At 40.0% G+C, this 15,068-nt stretch overlaps 1 protein-coding gene across 1 annotated transcript; it reads right to left on the reverse strand.

The window, feature by feature from the left end:
• Nucleotides 1–276: 276 nt before the first annotated feature.
• On the reverse strand, nucleotides 277–5,558 carry LOC111569788 (P2Y purinoceptor 1-like). The gene has a single exon (XM_035949018.2). The coding sequence runs from the start codon at nucleotides 5,423–5,425 to the stop codon at nucleotides 4,409–4,411; it is 1,017 nt and encodes a 338-aa protein (XP_035804911.2). The 5' UTR covers nucleotides 5,426–5,558; the 3' UTR covers nucleotides 277–4,408.
• Nucleotides 5,559–15,068: the final 9,510 nt, after the last annotated feature.

A 15,068-nucleotide genomic window follows, 5' to 3' on the forward strand; every position in this document is an offset into this window, starting at 1 on the left:
CTGAGGTCAAGTGACTGCGAAAGAAAGTCCAAGACTTGTGGTGTTCCTTGCTTCACAAATTCTGTATCTGTGATCAAGTAGCTTTTCTATCTCTCACCGAACAAAGCTTGATGATCTTCTGATGGTGTGACTGATCATGTTTTGCTTCAATGGAAGGACACAACTCGAGGAAATGATATTCTTTTGTACAAAGCAGTTAACATGGTCACAGCCACTAAGCAACGTCATTTTGACTGGTGACCTTCTCATAGAGCAAAATGTGGAATGTGTCTTCTTTGTGTTACATCTTGGAACTTTGAGTGTAATTTTGGAAATGATTCTAAACCCTCAAACCTTCTTATTATTTCAAGGTGTACATGAAATTTGTCAGATTTTTCATGCATTCTCAGACCTTTGGACCCCACTATATATTCCATTTTTGTTGGTTTACTGTACATTTACATTTTTGGTAACATGTCATAACTGTGAATTATATCAATCATTTTGAACCAGGGCTACTTCTACCCCAAAGTCAATGATAATTATGTACATAAATCTTTAAAATATTTTTTTTAAAAAGATGAAACAGTTGAATTAATTATGCAAAAGTAAAGCTACCTTGCAGCTAAAAATATATGAACATAAATCACAGACATGAATAAATGAACAAAGCAGATCAATTGAATAATAATTTAAAAAACATTTTAATATAATCAGTAGTGTTGAATAACATCCAGTAAAAATCTATCTAAATTAGCACAAAGCAGGTTGTGGTGGTAAATCACATGGAAAAGTGACACTGTCGCAGCCGGAGGCTCTAGTTAGTGTCAGTGCTCTTCCCTCCTCCGGTCCTGTTTTTCCCTCTCTCTTAGGTGTGCATGTGCACAGAGGCCTGGCAGCAGGTGTAGGCAATCAGCATCAATGGAAGCAGGGCAGGGGCAGGTGGGAGTAATCCAATCAACCGCTCCTACTCCTCTATATAACCAGACACCACTCGTCGCTAGACCATGAACGTTCTCCAGTCAGTGCTGTCCACTGTTCTGTCCAGCTCTGTTGTCTTGTGCATTCAGTAATCCTCTCTTTGCTTTTTCTAGAACTGACTCCTGCCTGCTACCCCCTAGGATTCCCTGCTCCATCCGTCACTGCTCCTCTGAGTACCCTAGCCCGCCCGGACTTCCTCGGCCCCCCTTGGTTTATTCACTCACTGGTTCAGTTCACCGTTTCCCCAAAGCCGCCACACCTGCTGCCATCCACGCCACCACGAACTCCTGCCACGCCATCACGGACACCAGCCATGCCACCACGAACTCCTGCCACACCATCATGGACACCAGCCATGCCACCACAGACACCTGACATGCCACCCTCTCACCAGCCTCTCCACTGCTGGTAGTCAGCCACCCCCGGGTGCAACTATCCCTCCCTCAGCTAGTCTGAACCTGGCTCCTTTCCTGGACTCACCTCTGTCGGACCCGTCAGTTAAGTCTGATCCTGCATAGTACCAGACTCTAGTCTAGTCTAGACCTGTTAGAGTCTAAATTGTTCCGTTCTTTTCCGATTGGTTTTCTCATTAGTGTATAATCCTGTTCTTGAAATTTCTTGTCGTAGACTAAAGTAAATTCCGATTTGTACTGACCTGTTTCCTAGCTTCATGTTTGAATAGTATTCCTGCCTTGGTACTACCATTCATGGGTTGTTTATAGTCAAGTTCCTCTTAAGGTATATCCCTGTTTCCTAGATTTGTGTTTGAATTGTATTCCTGCCTTGGTGCTACCATACGTGGGTCTGCTAAAACAGAGTTTTTCTTATCCTTGTAATTTCTCTGCCTGCCCGCTAGAGAGTATCTGATTCTGTTCAGCCTGTGGTGGATTATCTTCACTTCCATGTCTAGTGTTAGACTTCTGGATATTAGTTGTAGTCCTTGTTCATTTTCCTGTTCTGTAAATAAAAGCATCTTAAACTCACTAATTTGTCTGCAGTCTCCTTTCCTGCATCTAAGCCTCTGCGTAACAAAAGTTGGCCACAGTTATATCCCATAATTTCTTCATGGGAACATCACTAGTGTTGTCACAGTTACCTAAATTTCACTTGTGTTACCTCGCACAATTCTGTATAGGAACCCAGATCTTCAAATAATACACAAGTACATTTAAATAGAAAACTACAAGTATCTGATAGAAGCAGATGAACTACCCTTTGCATTGCACTGAGATGTGTTAACAAGGTGTAAAAGGGCAAAAAAGATTTGGAACACACTTTTTTTTTTGACTTATCACAACCAGAACATTACAGAGCAGCCTAAATGTTGCTCAAGACAGGCACAGACAGCTTTCTGCAGCAGTATGAAGTTAGCATGTGGGACATGAAGATCTCCTTCATAGCTGAGTAACTACAGAATTCAATATTTGTCTCTGGATGTTTGCATATCTCTTCAGTCAACTCGTTGTGCTGCACCATCTAAACATTCCTGTATGTGTGATACCATTATAATGAATGATCAGAAAAGCCAGTCTTAATTCACCATTTTGTTTTAAAACTACAGAGGGAAGCCTGTACATTATTTGACAAACATTGGGAGTTTTTAAATGCTCACTAAGTGTTTGCAGACTGTTCTTCTGACATGTCCTGATGGCTGGCAACATCTGTGTTTATTTGCAAAACAAACTGCAGTACTGTACTTTGCTACAATTATGAAGTATTTTTACTTGATTTTCATTTTGATACTTTATATTATACTGTTCTACATTTCAGAGGGAAATGTTAAGCTTTTTACTCCCCTACATTTAGTTGCTTTTTATAATAAGCTACATCTTAGCTTAATGACATTAACTTGAGCTATAAAGATTGTGATGTTCATTATGTTTAACTGTTGTACAGATTAAATAATTATTGGGAAATAAATCGGTAAAGAAATTGACAATAAAAACTATTGTTTGTACTCTACAGCAGCTTGAAGCATAAAACGTTTGGATAAATGAATTAACTTCGAAGTGCATGGAATCTTCGCTTCCATTTCCTTTGAGCACACGTTTTTTCAAGGCACTGCATTTAATACACTTGATTGGTTGTCCGAAGCATCCTGGAGAAGCTGCTATGGTTCTTCTGTGGATTCAGTCTGTCTTAGTGATCTTCTGTCTCATCATGTAGTCTAGACTGACTCCACGATGCTGAGAGTAGGGCTCTCTCTTGGTTGGCTGATTTCTTTATAACTCTGGATAAAAATAGAAACATTTAAAATACCTAAAACTTTTGCATAGCACTGTACAATAATACACTCACCGAGTGCTTTATTACACTGTGTAATCAAATGCAGTCAGTCCAGCAGCTCTGCCATTAAGTTCACAGTTAAAAAGCTTCCACATTAAAAAACAAAACATTTTGTCAACTTTGTCAGAAACGTGATGATTTTACTACATTATATTGAATCTTTGAGCTGGACAAAATATCAGGAACACTTTTCAAAACAATGCAGTTCAGTATGTCTCTGCCACTCAGTAATTCAATAATAAACAGAGAGTGGAATCATCATGCTCTGTATAACATGTCGCAGTTCAACAACACAGCATCCTTCAGATGATCCTTCAGCTGAATGTGCACATTTCAAAATTAGTTTCACCACTAACAAATATTAGAAAAATTCAAGAAATGGGGATTTAATGCAGCACCACTGGTTCTACCTTACACCAGCTATACATACTGATGTATCATGAGCAGGAGGCAATGAAACGCACTTTAATGTGTGACACTTGAGTCCATTTGATGATATTACCTCTGTGCTTTTATTCAAGTAAACATCTAAAACACTTTAACTTGTAATGAAGAGTTTTGCAGAGTGGTATGTGTACTTGTAAGGAGGTTTATTCTGCTCTTCTTCAGACTGTTCATCCCTCTCCTTTACATGGCTGCAGTAATTTCTCCCATTAAATACACCTCTGTTTTTTCTCAACAACTGTCAGAATAAAAGCCATGGACCTGCAGCAGTGGCTCTGTTCTACATCATTTAGTTTACACAAACCATCCAAGTACACAGCATGCTGAGCATAACAAAGGCCTCGGCAGCAATAGTGCAAAGGCAGTGCCATATATCACAAATCATGAAAAGTCCCAGTGCTTAAACACAGGACATTCCCCGCATTGAAGCACACAACACAAAAATACGAATGTAAAGAGCAGTATGGTACAGTACTAAGGTGTCAGGAGCCACCTCTGATTTTTGCAATCACCATGAGCAAGCTGAATAAAAATTTGCAGCAGAACATGTGATCTCTAGGTGACCTGAAGCAAAGAGACTGGCAGCAAACAGAATTAATTAATGCCAGTCAGCTCTCATTACTGGACTTTGTGGCCGGTAATGTGGAAGTTCTGGTGGAGGCTGATTGTTCAGGGGCTGCAATGCACGGAAGCGCTCCTCCGGTGAACCGATTGTAATTTATCTGATCGGAACTGACGCCGGCGAATCTGCGTCTGCCTCCATCGGTTTGCGGCAAATAACTGCTCCTGTGAGGTCGGGCAGCGACAGTTGGAGGCTCTGACTGAAGTGCTGCAGCTTCGTGATAAAATCGTCATTTCCAACGATATAAATCAGTGGGTTTATTGCGCTGTTTAGACATGCCAGGCATCTGCCAACCTGGTGCGCAATGTAGACGTCATCAAAACTGTGATGACAAATCCCCTCTTGTTTCAAAATTCTGGTTTTCAGGTTAACATTTCGAAAGACGTGGTAAGGAATAAAACAGACAGAGAACAGTATCACAAGAAACACAACCAGTTTCAAGCAACGCCGCTTCAGCAGAGGGTTGACGTTGGCTTTCTTGGCTAGAACCACAACAATATGTCCATAACAGACCAAAATGATAACCAAAGGTAAAGCGAATCCCGTGACGGTCCAGCCAATGCTGTAGGGAAGGTAGTCTCTGGTCAGGTTGTTAGAGGTGGTGTCGAAACATGCATTTGGTAATTTTTGATCATTCTTTTCAAATAACATATCGGGGATAATCTGAATAATGACCAAAGTCCAAACCAGAGCGCAGATGGCCAGAGACCGACGGCTGCTGATTTTCCCCATCACTCTCATGGGGTGCACGATGCCCAGGTACCTGTAAATGCTGATGCAGGTGAGGAAGCCAATGCTGCCGTAAAGATTGAGGTTGAAGCAGAAGCGGGTCACCTTGCAGAAAGGCTGGCCGAACTGCCAGTCGCTGTTGCGCGCGTAATAGTTAACGAGGAACGGCAGTGTGGACAGGTAGAGCAGGTCCGCTACCCCCAGATTCAGCATGAAGATGTTAATGTTTCCGATGTTATTCCAGCTGCTGTACACGCTCCTCAGCCCCCAGATGTTGGACAGCGTCCCGACGACGAACACGCTGATAAAAACGGCCGGCAAGAAGTTGTGCGTAAAATTCTGATTGATGCTCCCGCAGGCACCGTGCGTAATATTCCCAGACATCTCTCAGGTCTTCCCTTGTTTTGGAACCTCTTTGTCATTCAAACTGTATTTTCCAAAAGAAATAAAACAGTGGCCAGCTGACATCTCCTCTAGTTCTGCACAACAGAACTGAAGTGAACATGACCAAGAAGCTGCCCGCCCATTTCCCAGCTCCGTTACTGGCACACAACAGAGAGAGAGAAGAGAATGCTTGGAAACCGAAAACAAAAAAGGAAAGCGACATCACTGACATTATGGAGTACAAATCATCCATCCATCCATTATCTATACACTGCTTAATCCTCACTAGGGTCATGGGGGGGGCTGGAGTCTATCCCAGCTGACTCAGGTGAAGGCAGGGGACACCCTAGACAGGTCACCAGTCTGTCACAGGGCTACATACAGAGACAAACAAGCACTCTCACATTCACACCTACAGGCAATTTAGAATGATCAATTAACCTCAGCATATTTTTGGACTGTGGGAGGAAGCCGGAGTACCCGGAGAAAACCCACGCATGCACAGGGAGAACATGCAAACTCCATGCAGAAAGATCCCGGGAAAGCCGGGACGCGAACCAGGGATCTTCTGGCTGCAAGGCGAAAGTGCTAACCACTACTCCACTGTGCAGCCCGAGTACAAATCAAAAATATTTATTCCTTGATGTTTCATCATTCCTTCCTGACATCACAGAATCTGCTGTACAGTTAACAGTGCAAATTACTGAAACATACAAACACATTGACCATATACTGCTAAAACTTAGAAATGACCTCCTTGGTATTTGGCCCTGCCAGCTGAAATGCTCACTCACACCCCCATTTTGTCAAACAATGATTATGTAACAACTGTACAACAAGGACAAGAAGACCAAGTCTTTCTCCGCTTTGAGCTTAAGCCTCCTCACAGGCTTAAGCAGTGGTTTGATGGATGTTTGGCTTGAAATCTCCCACTGGGGAAGAGAGTAGGTGTCACACATCAGTTCCCCAGAGGGGAGGTGCAGTCCTTCCTGCAGCCTTTGTTTGTTTTCCGCATGAACTTTGACAGGGTTTAATAGCATTCAGAGTTTTTGAGTCTAGGATATTTCACTGAATTTCCTGGAAACTCCCTCCTATTATCTTTGGGGTCAATTTAACCTCATTCAAACTGACATTGAATGGGGTCAGTTTGACCCCATTCAATGTTTACCTTCTCTAAATAAATGATTGACATCAATTAATTCTTAATATTTAATGACTTTTCCTATCTGATGAGGACAACTGGGTAATCATAAAATTAACATGATATGTTTTCAGTGTCCTGTATACATATTGTGCGCATCAGTGTTCTCTGGGGTCAGTTTGATCTCAGGCTGTTTTTTCCCCACAATATTTTTTGTTGGAATGTTTTTTTTTCAAAAACAAAACAACAATAACAACAAAAAATACATACAATCGTAACAACCACAGACAAAATCAAAGCAACAACAGTGCTTCTCTGCTTTGACTAAGTAACCTGTTGCAAGAAGTACATTACAAACATCTTAATATTTTCTTTTTTTAAAAAAGCAAATCACAAGAATGGAAACTGAATGGTCCACACACATCATTCACCTTCTACTTCAGGTGTTAAATTTGAGTTCTTAACATAATCAATGAAAGGCTGCCATATCTTCTTAAACTCACGGTTTTTCGATTTCAGTTCATTAAAAGAACATCAAAATGCACTCTGTTACTTCTTTTTCTGAATTTGACATCAGGGTATATGTCTGTGGCCACTTGGTGAAATAATCAATCATTACACAGACATACTGATCCCCCCTGTCAGTCAAAACCAGCTTCCCGATCAGGTCCATCCCAACTAATTCAAATGGATGAGTTACCTTAAAGAAAAGATGCAAAAAGTGTCAGGTTATTAGCTAACACCTTGAGAAAGTAATAAATATTACTCAGCTATCATCTGACAAAAAGGTTAAGCAAGCATTTAGTAAAGTAGCATAAATACAGGCTTCATTCTAACAGAAAGTAGGATGATTCTGAATCCCTGCATGCTTCCTTAAGAGACTAGCCTCTACTTCAACACTGCGACAGCATCACCTCTGGCACCTGTTTCAATGAAGCTTGTAGAAATGAGAGAAAAAAAATCTGACTTACCACTACTGGGGTATACTTCACCTCCTTTTTAATTGTTTGGCAAGCCTGGCAAGCAACACACTGGGACACCTAGTTGCATCAGAACATTCAGGGAGACAAAAAAAAATTACAAGAGTACATCATATCATTAAAAATAATATTACACAGATTGGAGAAATACAGTTCATTATTCCATTAGTAAGATATATCATGAAAAAGCATGCTGTTATGGACAGATATATTTGAAATGATGAAAATGTTTAGTATATTAACCCATGTATTGATGTTCTTTGTCATTCCTGGCCAGTAGAACCTTGTGGAAATGGCATCCCTGGTTTTCTACTGGCCACAATATGCCCCTGTGATGCTTGCATGAAAGTCAGCAAATATATTGCTGGCTCCCCCGGGCCATTGACAACTTTAACCCTCATGGGCTCAGGTGTTTGCTTGTGGCAGATGTAGTATAGATTTCCATCTGTTAAAAATACATTGGTGTGTTAGTTCACAAAGTCCTGAGGACCAATGAAACTGATGTATCTGACACTGGTGAGGGATGATAATCTATTTTGTGGGAGGAGCCTTTTTTTGTGCAATGCCACTGTTGTTAGAACTGCATCCAGTTATATGATATCTACATGACTAACCCTAACCCTAACCCTAACCCTGTATGCATGTATTTATTGATTTATTTAGTACTGTTAACATATCAGAGTTCTGAGTGAGTTTTTGTTTAGATAGGGAAAGGCCATTTATTGATTACATATAGACCAGTGGTTCTTAACCTTGTTGGAGGTACTGAACCCCACCACTTTCATGCGCATTCACCGAACCCTTCTTTATTGAAAAATAAAATATGATTTTTTTCAAATTCAAGACATAGTTATATGTTTTACTGGTGCACAAAATGAACCGTGCATTAACATCCCTTGTGTTCTTGTATTCCCCATCTCCATGCAGCTTAAGGAAGTGTTCCTTTAGTTTTGCCGGTGCTAGACTAGAACTGCTTAACTTGGCACTGCAAATCATGCAGACAGGACGCTGACTCCCATCACGTTCCGTTATACACTTGAATCCATGTTGTACATATTCGTCCGACCACTTTCTTTTTTTGGTCAACATAGTTAGTATGGATTAAAATATTAAGAAAGAAATCACACGACGTACCATCACGACAGTCACAAGTCGATTACTGAACGCACCAAATTCCCTGCAGCACAGATTGACCAAGCAATGTAGCGTGATCACCTGCAGCCAATGATGGCCAAGCAGGGCGTGTCATCACGAATCATATGAGTCGGGTGTGTCTCTTGACCTCCGTCGAACCCGAGACTGACTCACCGAACCCCTAGGGTTCGATCGAACCCAGGTTAAGAACCACTGACATAGACTATTAAATAAACGTTTATTAAAAACTAAAATGCATGAAAAATAACAATAAACAACTTTACTGAGTCACTAAAATAGTATAGAGTCTATGACCACATCAGCATGATTATAAGCATCCTCTGGTAAATTCACAACCAGACACTGATGTTTCTTACTATATAGACTTCAGGAGATGATTAGATGATGATAAACTGTGACCTGCTGGTTGGGTTCTCTCTGTTCTCATGTTTCTTACATGTTGGACCCTGATGCTGCCTTACTTCAGCCTGTCCACGAGCAACAAAAAACACCGTTTGCCTTGTACCCATTGCCAGGGGTTCCACTCTTCCCACTCATGTCGGTACATTTGCAGACGTTTTTGCTTCTTTGGACGTGGGGGAGTTTCAGGTGTAGACATTTTTAAACGCGCAGGTGCAGCAGCGTCTGTAACCAGGCAACCAGAGACAGGACCATAGGATGGGACATGCAGAGAAGGTCTATCCGCTGGACCTCACATCGGGTCCTTGCTACAAAGGTCCTACAAAGATGAAATTTGCTGCCCTTAATATTTCCTGTTTTATTTTCTTCATGATACAGTTTTGATGAGTGTGTGACAGACGTGTATGGGACATTTATGAAAATACAGAACAATTTGCGTCCCGTATTGATTCAATACGGGACGCAACAGTTAATTGTCAAATAAAGGACGATTCCGTATTTTAAGGGACGGGTGGCAACCCTAGATACAAATGGCGTCCGCGGAGCGCAGAATCTCTGGCAGGATATTAAAGTCTGGTGTTTTGATAGAATTATGTCGCCAATACCGTCTTCCCAGGCTTAGGATCTCAGCTCGCTCATACTGTATGTGAGCCTCGATCACGACACATAAAACACACAAACTAAACAAAAAAAACCAAAAAGACGGAGCGTGCCGAGCCACTGCGTCCGTTCACCCTGCCATCTTGATCTTGAATTAATGTTAATATTTAAAATTTTATTTAACTTGTGTAATTTTTAATATTAATACATATGACACTCTGATTCTTTCTATATGTAAATTAAACTTGACTTTTTATGATATAAGCTTAAGAGATGAAACAAAGTTGCGTGCCTGTGAGTACCAAAACATGTTCATCTACTAATACATATGGTATATAAGCGTATGTATATACACTACTGTTCAAAATTTGGGGTCACCCAGACAACTTCATGTTTTCCATGAAAAATCACACTTTTATTCATGTGCTAACATAATTGCACAATGATTTTCTCATCAATTAGACTTTCAGTGCAATTAGCTAACACAATATAGCATTAGAACACAGGAGTGATGGTTGCTGGAAATGTAGATATTCCATTAAAAATGAACCGTTTTGAGCTAGAATAGTCATTTGCCACATTGACAATTTTAAGACTGTAGTTCTAATTAATTTAATGTTATCTTCATTGAAAAAAAATGCTTTTCTTTCAAAAATAAAGACATTTCTAAGTGATTCCAAACGTTGTGTAAAAGTGTACGTATTTTATTTGCTCTTTTTCTAGCTTATTTTTTTTATCATTTAAACTTTGTTTTTGTGAAGAACTGATCTATTTATGGTTCCTAATTATTATTATGGTCATCATTATTATTATTGTAAGTATTATTATAATCAGTCCTAGTAATAGTAGTAGTACTATCTTCTTTTTTTGGCTAAAATCTTGCAAAAGTATTAATAGTGCTGTTAGCCTTTGGCCATTTGTATCTAACCGATACAATATACAGAAACTGGTGGCATTCTGCTGATGATCCTGTGAACTCTGACATTTAACAATGCGTTGGCAGGCATTCACTGTCTTTCAGGCTTTGGAACAAACATCACACATGTGACATTTGGACTGTAGGAGACTGATGCATGGTCTGCCAGAATTACCCACCAAATACAATCACGGAGACTCAATCTCTTTGCATTTGAAGCACTTTTTTTCTTATTTTTCTGTGCCATTAGGTTAAAAAAAAAAGCATACGGGCACTTTCAGCATGGTTTCGATGTCTTCTACAAAAGAGGAGGATCAGGAGAGGTGAAACTGATAGGGATAAAGTAGTCGATACAAGGAGGGAAGTAAAAGCCAGCAGAGTGATGCCGTTCCCTCTCTCTGAGCCCTCCAGCCTCTTCACCATCATAGGAAGAGACAATGGTGAACTCAAGAAGCCTATTTATAGTCTGCGATTGGCCAACACTAGCCCTGTGTTTCTGCTCTGTGGACATCCGCCTTGGCTAGTTGTGGAGTGTGTGTGCACATGTGATCATGCTCATGACAGGGAGGGAAACGAGAGGAAGAGAGGGATGGGTGACTTGACAGAGACCCTGTGGATTAATCCAGACGAAGAGGACAGCTTAAGAGGCAAAGCAAGGTAAGAGGCAGGGAAGGGCTGGGCTCTGGTCCATCCATCAGTGTGCGGAAGAGTGATGTTTTCTCATTGGAGTCTCATGGAGGAATCCAGCGCTGCTTTTTTTTTTTTTTTTTTTTTTTTTTTACATTTGACCTGACTTAAAGCCAGGATTCCTCCCCTGCTAATGGTCAATGTTTTCACAGAAGGTTTGCCAAGTTATCAAGTGAGGAGGAGGAAGTGGAGGAGGTGAGCTGACCACGCTGAGAATGTTTGTGTTGTGTTAGTGTTTTTGGCATTTTTATGTTTGCACTGTTCAGTGTTGATGTTCATGTGGTGTTCATCTTGAATCTTACTTCTGCCAAACTAATCTCATGGAATCCCATTTTCCAGTTTAGGGTTGAAATGTTTTCGTTTGTGTTTTTAATTTTACTGTAAACTGATGATCGATCAATTGTTGAAAAAGAATGAGCACTTATTTTGATAATCTAGTAAGGTATTTTTAAGCAAAAATACCCAAACTTTACAGGTTCCAGCTGAACGAATATTTCATATCTTTAGATTTTGGACTTGAAATAAAAAAAACGTTATAGCAACTTGGACTTTTAGAAATTATGATGGTCTGCTTTTTATGGACCAACTGATTAATTGAAAAAAAAAACACAACAATGAAAATTTATTGAAATAATAGATCATAAATGCCACTCATTAAACTAAATGCCTACACAGTGTTTAGTTACAAATCCATGCAGATTCAGCTTTTCAGCAGTAAAGCTTCTCCGTCCATTCCAAGCCTGTGTCATTGTTTTTGTATGAGAAAACAAAAGCAAGCTGTTCACACACAAGTTGCCAAAACTGTTTAATATTTTCTGTAATGTCATTAGGAAGGATTAGGTTATGGGTCATTCCAGAATTAAGGGACATTTTACATCTCACTCCTCAAATTTCAAATAATCCATGTATAGAATACTACACACGTGGACAAAATTGCTGGTACCCCTCGGTCAATGAAAGAAAAACCCACAATGGTCACAGAAATAACTTGAATCTGACAAAAGTAATAATAAATAAAAATTCTATGAAAATTAACCAATGAAAATCAGACATTGCTTTTCAACCGTGGTTTAACAGAATTATTTAAAAAAATAAACTCATGAAACAGGCCTGGACAAAAATGATGGTACCCCTAGAAAAGACTGAAAATAATGTGACCATAGGGACATGTTCAATCAAGGTGTGTCCTCTAATTAGCATCACAGGTGTCTACAAACTTGGAATCAGTCAGTCGGCCTATTTATAGGGTTACAGTAGTCACTGTGCTGTTTGGTGACATGGTGTGTACCACACTAAACATGGACCAGAGGAAGCCAAGGAGAGAGTTGTCTCAGGAGATTAGAAAGAAAATTATAGACCAGCATGTTAAAGGTAAAGGCTATAAGACCATCTCCAAGCAGCTTGATGTTCCTGTGACTACAGTTGCACATATTATTCAGAAATTTAAGATCCATGGGACTGTAGCCAACCTCCCTGGACGTGGCCACAGGAGGAAAACTGATGACAAATGGAAGAGACGGATAATAGGAATGGTAAGAAAAGATCCCAGAACAACCTCTAAAGACATTAAAGGTGAACTCCAAGGTCAAGGTACATCAGTGTCAGATCACACCATCCGTCATTGTTTGAACCAAAGTGGACTTCATGGGAGACGACCAAGGAGGACACCATTGTTGAAAACAAATCATAAAAAAGCCAGACTGGAATTTGCCAAACTGCATGTTGACAAGCCACAAAGCTTCTGGGAGAATGTCCTATGGACAGACGAGACAAAACTGGAACTTTTTGGCACATCAGTTCTATGTTCACAGAAGCAAAAATGAAGCATATGAAGAAAAGAACACTGTCCCTACTGTGAAACATGGAGGAGGTTCTGTTATGTTCTGGGGCTGCTTTGCTGCATCTGGTACAGGGTGTCTGGAATCTGTGCAGGTACAATGAAATCTCATGACTATCAAGGTATTCTAGAGAGAAATGTGCTGCCCAGTGTCAGAAAGCTTGGTCTCAGTTGCAGGTTATGGGTCTTGCAACAGGATAATGAGCCAAAACACACAGCTAAAAACAGCCAAGAATGGCTAAGAGGAAAACATTGGACTATTCTGAAGTGGCCTCTATGAGCCCTGATCTAAATCCTAGTGAACATCTGTGGAAGGAGCTGAAACATGGCGTCTGGAGAAGGAACCTTCAAACCTGAGTCAACTGGAGCAGTCTGTTCATGAGGAGTGGACCAGAATACCTGCTGAGAGGTGCAGAAGTCTCACTGACAGTTACAAGAAATGGTTTGATTGCAGTGATTGCCTCAAAAGGTTGTGCAACAAAATATTAAGTTAACGGTACCATCATTTTGTCCAGGCCTGTTTCATGAGTTTATTTTTTAAATAATTCTGTTGAACCACAGTTCAAAAGCAATGTCTGATTTTCACTGGTTAATTTTCATAGAATTTTTATTTATTATTACTTTTGTCAGATTCAAATTATTTCTGCTACCATTTTGGGTTTTTCTTTCATTCACCGAGGGGTACCAACAATTTTGTCCACATGTGTAAAGCACGCAGTTGTTGTGCACAACGAAGAAAAACGAACAAAAACTTGTCCTGAGACCAAATCTAAAAAAAACGAGGAGAGAAGAATGTTTGAAAATATTTTTTAAAATACCAAATAAGTCTGGAGTTCCCTATAAAATGCCATTTTTCTCTTCTCCCACCCCCTGATGACCAAATTCAATCTCAAATAAAACCGTTAAAATGAAATTTTAATCTCCATCCATCCATTATCTATACACTGCTTAATCCTCACTAGGGTCATGGGGGGGCTGGAGTCTATCCCAGCTGACTCAGGTGAAGGCAGGGGACACCCTAGACAGGTCACCAGTCTGTCACAGGGCTACATACAGAGACAAACAAGCACTCACACATTCACACCTACGGGCAATTTAGAATGATCAATTAACCTCAGCATATTTTTGGACTGTGGGAGGAAGCCGGAGTACCCGGAGAGAACCCACGCATGCACAGGGAGAACATGCAAACTCCATGCAGAAAGATCCCGGGAAAGCCGGGACGTGAACCAGGGATCTTCTAGCTGCAAGGCGAAAGTGCTAACCACTACACCACTGTGCAGCCAAATTTAAATCTCATTTTTTAGTATTATTTTTTTCATTGATGTCTCTTGTAATTGTGGAAAAAAATTTTAATCTATCATTTTCAATAATAATTGTCATGCATGGAATCTGTGTCTAACAACATGCATGCAACCCTGTTAACATAACCGTTTTAGCTGGTTGAAGACAAAAACAACAGTGAATCACACGATACGCTGAAATTAACATCATCAAACAGTTTTCCAAAAGAATAGGTAGAGCAAAGCTATGTCCTCTCTTGTATTTTTCATATTTTCATAACATGGATTGAATGCCTCACTACACCTCATGCAATTATGCATATTATCAGGAGAAGGCAAATTCTTTTGACCTTTTTCTTTACTTTTTTCCATCAGTAAGTATGTCTTCTTGATCAGCACTAGCGAAATATTACTCCTGAGAAAAAGCAAACATTAGCATGGATTAGCAACCCTGTTACTGTGATTAGAGTAGGGTTAGCAAACAACAAATAAAACATGGAATAAAAATTGTAGCATTGATGTGTAAGTTGAGCCAATCAGGCTATTGATAGTTTATTACCTATTATTGATGAATATGTAACAGAAAATTGTAAAAGAGAATGTTTATTTTTCAAAAATTTTGAAGCAGAAATGTCCTCCAATTCT

The sequence above is a fragment of the Amphiprion ocellaris genome, chromosome 5, assembly GCF_022539595.1.
Source record: "Amphiprion ocellaris isolate individual 3 ecotype Okinawa chromosome 5, ASM2253959v1, whole genome shotgun sequence".
Lineage (NCBI taxonomy): Eukaryota > Metazoa > Chordata > Actinopteri > Pomacentridae > Amphiprion > Amphiprion ocellaris.